The sequence below is a fragment of the Salvia hispanica genome, chromosome 6, assembly GCF_029641045.1.
Source record: "Salvia hispanica isolate PSC_SH4W2 chromosome 6, Shi_PSC_v1, whole genome shotgun sequence".
NCBI classification, from domain to species: domain Eukaryota; kingdom Viridiplantae; phylum Streptophyta; class Magnoliopsida; order Lamiales; family Lamiaceae; genus Salvia; species Salvia hispanica.
Genome location: NC_142697.1, coordinates 2,785,664 through 2,794,366, shown reverse-complemented (window position 1 = coordinate 2,794,366; position 8,703 = coordinate 2,785,664). Strand labels below are relative to the sequence as shown.

Here is an 8,703-nt window from a genome sequence, read left to right as displayed (position 1 = left end):
TCAATTTACCACAGAGTGAATCCCCTCTCGAAGGAGGATTCCACTTGCCCACACCTCCTTTAGCGACTTGGCGTGCCGACCTAATCCCTCCGTGGCTCTGATACCACTGTAGGGATCAGATTAGGATCGGATTCACAAATTACCAAGACCTCTTTGTTCTTCATTAGGAGAGCTCAGTCAAACTCTAACCATGCGACTGATAGTTATCAAGATTACAAGCTTGAATACAAGAATGTAAAGTCTAGCTATTACCATCAATAGTATACCCTAGCTAGAATATTGAGTCTCCACAACCTGCAAACTAAGTAACTTTGTTAGTAACACTAAACCAGATCTTTGCGGATCTAAACAATTACACAAGTGGACCACAGATCAAGGGAAGAACAGAACAGATCAAGATAGTGGCTCAAGCACCCACCTATAGAGCAAATCTATTAACCAGAAACCTAAATCTAAGGGAGCACCGTTGAATCCACAAGTGATTCACCTCACACCGCAAAAATCAACACCATGAACTCCTTCACACCGGATCTCGAACTCCAGAACTCTATCTCACTGATAAGGCTAATTTCATTCATTAGTTATGGGGATAAATTCTGTGATTTCCTGGGTCTAATAAGGTTTTATAAGCCAGGTGTGTAGAGAAATTGCCAGATCCAGGAAGAAGGAGAGGATCACCTGGAGAAGGAAGCTGGCAAAGAAAGTGAGCAGAAAAGAGGAGGAATTTACTAGAAGAAGGAGCATCCGAAAGGAGGGAAAAATGGGAAGCACAGGGAAGAGTCTAGAAGCTCCATCCCTTATAAATAAGAGCACGCACCCAACATGAAAGGATCCGCGTTTCTTCACCATCTGCTCTTAGCTCAGCTTTTCTCATTCTCTACACACACTTTTTAGGGGAATCATTTTAGGGGTTTGCGGTTCAGAAATTTGTCGGTCGTTGTGTAACACCGTCTCCATGGGAGGCGAAGATACAATCTCTTTACCTGCTCAGTTTCTGTTGGATATTGCACTACTTGCTATGGAATCTGTTGCTTTGGTTTCGTTTTACGTTATAGTTGCATTTTCTGTTTACTTTTGATGCTTATTGGTGGTTGATCTGAGTTTGGAGTTTAAATTGCGTGGAGATTTGTAGTTGATCGGCTGAATTTGGTTAAATCTGTGAGATCGGAGATGGAATTTGTGTTGGTTTGTTGTGGATGGCTTGGACTCGGAGTGGATGAAGCATTCAGTGTTTGGATCTGTTCACGTTTGCATGGTTGTGATGTTTAAATTCTGTTTTCTTGTTTACCTCGTCTAGTAATAGTAGATCTGCTTTAGTTTCGGTAGTTGATCGCATTAATCGGTTTAATTTAGTTACCTTGTTTCGATCTTTGTTTTACTCTGTTTTTCCTCTGCATTTCGTGATCAAAGTTTAGAGAATATGATGTCGCTGTTAGTTAAATCTTTAGTTAGTTAATCTGCAGCTTTTCTGTCATATCATGCTGTTTTGGGAAATGGTCCCACGCCCTGCTTTTCCTCTGTCTAGGTTAGTTTTAGGAAGTCGTTTACCAGGTCTAGTAGTCAATTCAAGCACGTCTGGTCATCATTATGCATGTTCTGTTATCTTCGCCTAGATCTAGATGTTAGGATATAGCATTTCATTTCCGAAGTCTAAGAATTAAATCTCAACCCCGAAAATTGCGTGGCAGCAGCCAAAAATAGTTTCCAAGTCTTTTAACATGTTTACTTACGCATCCATATCTGTGGATTCGATCCCTGCTTCCCTGTACTAATCTTTTAATATAGCGGGTTGAGGGTATTAAAAGGGGAAGGAAGTGATTGTGTGCCCAACGACAGGTAACTCGAGGATTCTCTGAGTTCCTAGACCCAGTGTCTAGTGGATTCTCTGGATCTGGGAAGTTCAAATTTACACAGCAACACACACACTCTCACCACTTTCATTCCACTCACACAAAATCTCTCACACACTACAAAAAAAGAGGCGTTTCCCGAGCACCAAAGTGGTCGGCAAAGAGGGAAATTTGCTCGGCATATCCAACTTTACCGAGCACTTCACGAGTACTTAAGGTGCTCGGCTTTCCCTTCGTCAGCATTTTTATCCGAGCACTTCTTGGTGCTCGTCTAACTGGTCAACTAAGAGCATTGGCGAGCACCTATGAGTGCTCATAATGCAGCAAGCACCTAGTGGTGCTCGGCACTTTTGAGAGGTTACAAACGAAACCAGCGCACTCAGCCTACTTCGAGCAGGTGGCGAGCACATACATGTGCTCGTAATTCAGCAAGCACCTAGTGGTGCTCGACACTTTCGAGAGGTACATGAAACCAACGAGCACAACCTACTTCGAGCAGGTGTGCGAGGACATACATGTGCCCGTAATGCAGGTGTGCGAGCACATACACGAAACTAGCTGTACCGACCACTTCGAGCATGTTAGCAAGTACGGCCATGTGCTCGGGAAATTGATTATTCTGATTTTTTTTAAATATATATATATATTCTACAAATTTAATTATTCAAAAAATTATTAATAATAAAGAAAGCTTAAATAACATTAAAAAGATAAGATTGTTTAACAAAAATATATAAAGATAAAGATTGTCTTACCAAATACTCCCTCCGTCCCGTTTAAGATAACACATTTTCCTTTTTAGTTTGTCCCAACTAAGATGACACATTTCCTTTTTTAGTAACTTTCTCTCTCCAATTAATACACTCAACCACTTTTTCTCCCTCCTATTAAAATATTCATCTTTCTTTATCTCTCTCCAATTAAACACTTTAACCAATAACTCCTAAAACCCCGTGCCGGCTAAGCAATGTGTCATCTTTAGCCGGGACGGAGGGAGTACCACTAAACTACACATTTTTTCAAGTGTCCCAATTTTTCATTTAAAAGGCGCATCATTCGTTCTTCCATTTGTTGCTCCCTCGTAGCCGCTTCCTCTCGCATTTGTTGCTCCCTCCTAGCCGCTTCCTCACGCACTAGTGCAATTTTCCGATCTGAATCGGCTTGCACCTTTTCAATTTGTAGCTGCATTTGATCACGATGTTCTTTAACACGTTGCTCGGCCATTTCATCGATCTGGCTAGCATTGACGCGGTTAGAACCCACAGATGAGTAGGTAGCCAATGGGAAGAATATGCTTGTTGCTTGCCCCGCGCCATAAATTTGTTTTCTTTTCTTCACCTTCCCAAAAAGCTCCAAGAAGATGGCTTCATGATCCGAATTCTCTATTCCTTCAGCCCGTAGTTCTTCAACCTGTGCCATAAAATCATCCTTCCATTAAACAAACATGAGAAACATTCAAAATGTGTAACAACAAAGGGAGAACCTCACGAGCAACAAGCTCATCATATCAGACAATTTTGTACAGCATTATAAAGCTACAGATTCAGAATGAATATGATTTATCAGATCAGAAATCAAATTATCAAACTCAAAACTCAGAATGAATAAAGACCATGATTCAACACCAATCCAATCTCATAGTTTCTATGACTAACAGTGATGCATTGCTGAAAGTGAGTTTCTATTTCCTATGTGCTTCACCTTTTATTAGTAATATGCAGACTCTCATTGTTGCACATAGACATATCAAGTTATTGTTGGCTATGCAGAGAAAATAAGTAAGTCTAACTTTCCATAAAGAACTCTTAAAAGAAATACTACAAGCAATACTCATAGCACAAGACAACAAATTTAGATAATCACAGACTATAATCCCAAATAAAATTTCAGAAAATCAGCCAAACATGTGAAAAGACTTACTACAATTTTTTGAGCACGTTGCGAACACAAGTTGCCTTGTGAATCACCGTTCCTTCCGTTCCTTAGCTTGTGGGTCTTTAGAAAGAAATCCATAAATGGATGAAGCTTTCCATTGTTCTCTTTGGCCTGAAAACAATTTTCAGCATAAGAAAGTGTAAAAGTAACAAACAAATCAAACTAATGAAATATTATAACTTTTACCATTTTTGCTGCTGTCTCCGCAAATGATATACATCCATTACAATGTGTGCCAAGCGCAGTCTCAAGCCCTTGTCTACGGTTTTCAGAGCACCTCCCAGAAGCTGCAATACTCTCGGGTAAATTCCAGCCTTTCTGGTAATTAGCCCATTGGGCATCTGTGTAAAAAGAAGGTTTCTTTGTCTTCTTTTTATAATAGCTAATAAAATCCCAGTATCTGAGTTTACACTTGCTAACAAAAGCCTTCTTACACTCGTCTTGATCATATGCCTCACAATTAGCAAATTTCTACAAATTAACACAAAATGACAATCAAATTTAAACTACAAAATAAGATATTAAAGATTGTAAGTAATCTTACTAAAAGAGGGAGAAAGAGAGATAAATATAGAAAAAATTTATATATAATGCACAAGTTTACCTTAAATTCAGCCCAATACAGGTTAATGTATTCCTCGGTTAGAGTTTTCTGGCTGAATCCAATCGGGTCAACAATTTGCTTGAAATTATAAGTACATATGCTTGCCACGACGCTGGAAGGTTCCAAGCTGCACGTCAATATATGGTTAGTTAACTCACAAAAATAATGATATAAGTAAAATTATCAAATCACTTACTATTTCCCCCTAAGATGTATGAATGGGCGGCCGCGTGCATCATGTGTAGGCTCTTCTTCTTCACCTGACTGGTTTAGGGAGTTACTTGTTGTATCATCCCCTTCTATATTATGTGTTGTCGATTCTCCATCCTCATTATCCAGTGGTTGATGATCACCGGAGAGTGAAGGATCATTGGAGAGTGAAGGATCATTGGAATGTCCAACAGATGCTCCTTGAGCTATTTCTACACAGTAGACAAAGCATTATGCTGTCAAAATCGAAAAATGGAACAAAAAAGTGCATAACACAAGTGGACATAGATGGAGAATTGCAGTTTAAATTCATAAATGAACACAAATGGACCAATGATAATATTGAAGTGTAGAATACACTGCTGTGGACATAACATAACCAGACAATGAACAACAATTTGATTGTGTTAACCCAAAATGGAAATTTAAGTGTGTGACAATTAGTTCACACAAGACACACCGCGTGGTAGATGATCACCTGAGAGTGAAGGATCACGATCATTTAAGCGTCGTCTAATTGATGCTCCTTGAGGCATTTCTGCACAATAGACACTTGGTGCTCCTAAAAAGTGTTGCTGCAAATTACAGAAAGCTGAAGCCTCCAACTTATCACCAAAACATCATAAACACTTGGTGCTCAATCCAATCCTTCATCCAGTTACCACGACTAAACCCCCAAAGAATCAATCCACAGTACCATACCCAAACACAAACCACATAAATAGCATAAAAAGGTACAAATAGACACAATTGATATGCAGATTGGACTACAATAGGCACAATTAGACACAATTTGACCAGAAAAAGGTACTCAATCTCAAGACCTTTCTTTCTTGGAGCCACAATCATACACCTCTTCATTCTAATATGCATATTTGATCTCAATTCGACCAGAAAAAGGTAGAATTAGACACAGTTAACTCTTTCTTATAATCAAAGATTTAAACAACAACTAACTAAAAGTATGTCAGCCATTTAGGGGGAGTTTTTAATCTGCCTGCTGCTGTGTGATTATCAGAGTTTAAAAAATGCATATAATTACGCCTCAACTGTGGAATAAATTGATTACCTCACTGGAATTCTATCTAGAATTTCTCTCTGATGCGACCAGACTCTCCCTATCTTTTCTCTACAGTAATAGACACCTATCTTTTCTCTGCAGCAATAGACCAGAATTAGTATATGATAATGTAATTCAATTACATATGTAATACATACAAATTCAAAATTAGTATATGGAAAATAATTTCTAACTTTTAATGTGATCAAACAATAAAGAGTTTCTCAAACTAGTCTAAAAATATATCACCATGTGAGAAGCTAGTTCAAATGTCATTGCAATAAAGCACTTATAGGCTAAACCCATGTTATATGGCCATCTTAATTAAACTTACAGTGTTTACTTCCATAGCAACATAGAGATGTAAACTGATATGAGACATCAGGGTGGCAGTTCACCAGATTAGAAATCCCTACCTATTGTATAGTTTTGGTATGAACTTTGTCACCAATATACATTACCTACAGCTTATTGTCAAGTCTTTTTAATGAACTTCATAATATTTTCATCTAGATAAAGTTAGAAATGGTTCCAAATGATGCTGAAATTGTGGCAAGTTAGCAGTGCAGATCCGTATTAATCTTTGTTCCCTTTCTCCTTCTCTCTCACACAACACAAACTCACTGATAGTTTTTTCAGACTAGTCCATGTGATGACTGTACAGAGAAAAAGTAGAATTGGTGGTATAACAAGAAGAAAGGGACAGATTAAATTCTAGCACTCTAATGATCGATCTGCAATACAAGCATAGGAAAAGATAGCAATATAATGGTATAGAAAACTTTTCCAAAAAGTATGTTATTAAAAGTGCATCACAAAATACTCAGACTATGTGTTGCTTCAAGATATCTATCCAACAGAGTTTAGCATCATATGAAAATCATACCCCGGGTGCAACGTAAATTGGAGTTCCACAAGTTGTATGAAGAAGATCAACTCCCTGGATTGGTTCCAGAAAATAGGAGAAAACAGTGAATCACATTAGAAATTTTAACATTAGAAATACAATAGTAGTAACATATGCTAAACTTTAAGAAAAAACAAAAATTCAAAACCAACAACCACATTAAAGAAAGCTGAAACTAATACTACTTCTGCTTTAGATTAGATAATAACTATCCCAACTCTTTCTATATATGAATGACGAACAATAGAAAGCATTACTCAAGGTGAACAACAAATTCAAACAGACAAACAGACATCATTTCAAACAATAGAAAGCATTACTCAAGGTGAACTCTTTCTATATATGAATGACGAACAATAGAAAGCACTACTTTGTGATTAATCTAAAATAGGCAGACACCATTTCAAATAGACAAATTTACCTTTGCGAATGGACAAAGTGGAAGAGCACAAATATCTCCCTCGCTTTCAACCTTCAAGAAAATCACAAATGAAGAATCAGATTGAGAGTGAGAGAGGATAATAGAATGCATTACTCAAGGTGAACAACAAACAATTAAGACTTATTATTAGGGACAAATTATTAGTTTGCACATCTAAACATAGAACACAAATAAACATATGAAGTTATACACACTGGAAACTGTCTATTGAGCAACCCGGCCACAATACCAATTTCAGAGACATAAGCAAACCAGAGAAGATAGAATGCCTAAATTCAGTGTCTGCTGACTTTGTTCAATTTATATCACTTACTAATCACACAAACTGCAGTATATTACCGGAGACACCAAATCTTAGCAGCAATAAAATGAATACAGATTGAACCTAATCTCAGTCTCAATCTCAATCTCAATCAGAACATGAACCAGAAACAGTTAAGTTCATTCCAGAATTCAATCTCAATCAGAACATGAACTTGTGAAAAATGTAATCTCTTGACTTTCAATAATAGGACTTCTACTTAAAGGAAATCGAAAGATAATAAAGAAAAAACAAGCATCATGATCACACTCCAGCTCCATCCAATCACACATAGGCATCATCTCACATTGCACAAAACCACACAAATTCAGAATTGCATGCACAAGCCGTAAGATAATCACACTCCAGCTCCATCCAACACAAACATGAACGATAGAAGAATACATCCTCATTACCTTCAGCCGCCGGAACAGTCAACCACGAAGAAAAATCCGTCCACCAACCGCAATTTACACAAGAGAAACGCTGAAACAGAAAATCAAGCTCGTCTATTTGCCGCGTAGAAAAAAAAATTGAACACATCAGAAACATTGCTTTGGCTCCTCACCTAATGCTTTACTTGGTTCCCCTCGGCTCTCCTCCTCTCGGCTCGGCGATTTCTCCAAATGTAAACAGACGCGCTTCTTCTTCTCCTCCTACTTGGCTCGGCCATTTCTCCAAATGCCTAAACACCAACAGATTGGATGAAGAATTAGAGAAAGAAGGGAGATTTAGGGTTTTTTGAGAGAGAGAGGGGGTTGTGAAATTTGAAGTGGCGGTGAGATTTGTATATTTTATTCAAAGTGGCGGTGCTATTCAAAGTGAAAATTGAAATTGAAATTCTATTCAAAATGGCAGTGAGATTTGCCTCTCTTTTAATTTATGTGTAGATAAGTGTAGAATTAACTAAATTAAAAATAAATAATAAATTTGCATTAATATAAATTAACAATATTAGATGTAAACCTCGATTAAAAGCTTTATTCTTCTTCTTCATCCTCGTCCTCCTCCTCTTCTTCTTCCTCATCATCATCATCATCATCATCCTCTTCATCATCGTCCTCTTCATCAGTTGCAATCTCTTTCAAAATTGGAATCATTTCACCACTAGGATCATAACGTGAAGGTTCTACGAATTCCATATCATCAGAAATTTCATGAACTTCCACTTCATCTTCTTGGAAAGTTGTGTCTTCATCTGCCTCTTTCGTGATGGCATAACTGGCATTAAATTTCTTTGCTCGAACTTTCAACACTGCCAGCCAGTTTACCTTGTCTTTTTTCTTGCTTGGAAAAGATAAAAAAAAAAATTGAGAGGCTTGTTGAGCTAAGACGAATGGATCATATGGAGAAAGTTCTTTTTGTCTCTGCAAAACCGATGATTCATGTGGAGA

General features: G+C 37.7%; 1 protein-coding gene across 6 annotated transcripts; it reads right to left on the bottom strand.

Annotated features, from left to right (window-relative positions):
- Window positions 1–2,566: 2,566 nt before the first annotated feature.
- Window positions 2,567–8,131, bottom strand: LOC148923042 (uncharacterized). 6 transcript variants are annotated; one of them, XM_089060224.1, is made up of 11 exons: window positions 7,878–8,131; window positions 7,726–7,795; window positions 6,988–7,038; window positions 6,546–6,599; window positions 5,669–5,755; window positions 5,078–5,191; window positions 4,586–4,811; window positions 4,390–4,516; window positions 3,972–4,256; window positions 3,771–3,896; window positions 2,567–3,260 (listed from the first exon to the last, which is right to left on the bottom strand). In XM_089060224.1, the coding sequence occupies exons 6-11, from the start codon at window positions 5,133–5,135 to the stop codon at window positions 2,853–2,855; spliced, it is 1,230 nt and encodes a 409-aa protein (XP_088916350.1). In that variant the 5' UTR covers window positions 5,136–5,191; window positions 5,669–5,755; window positions 6,546–6,599; window positions 6,988–7,038; window positions 7,726–7,795; window positions 7,878–8,131; the 3' UTR covers window positions 2,567–2,852. The 6 variants fall into 6 exon arrangements, with proteins under 6 accessions (XP_088916350.1, XP_088916354.1, XP_088916351.1 ...); XM_089060228.1 differs by having other exon boundaries at window positions 4,586–4,805; window positions 5,078–5,174; XM_089060225.1 differs by having other exon boundaries at window positions 5,078–5,137.
- Window positions 8,132–8,703: the final 572 nt, after the last annotated feature.

Bases quoted from the DNA above. Each gene is read 5' to 3' on its own strand.
- LOC148923042 (XM_089060224.1), bottom strand. From the start codon at position 5,135: ATGCCTCAAGGAGCATCAATTAGACGACGCTTAAATGATCGTGATCCT. The intron at 3,897-3,971 runs GTAAAAGTTATA...AATTGTTTTCAG, and splicing joins CGGAGACAGCAGCAAAAATG to GCCAAAGAGAACAATGGAAA. The intron at 3,261-3,770 runs GTAAGTCTTTTC...TTTATGGCACAG, and splicing joins AACGTGCTCAAAAAATTGTA to GTTGAAGAACTACGGGCTGA.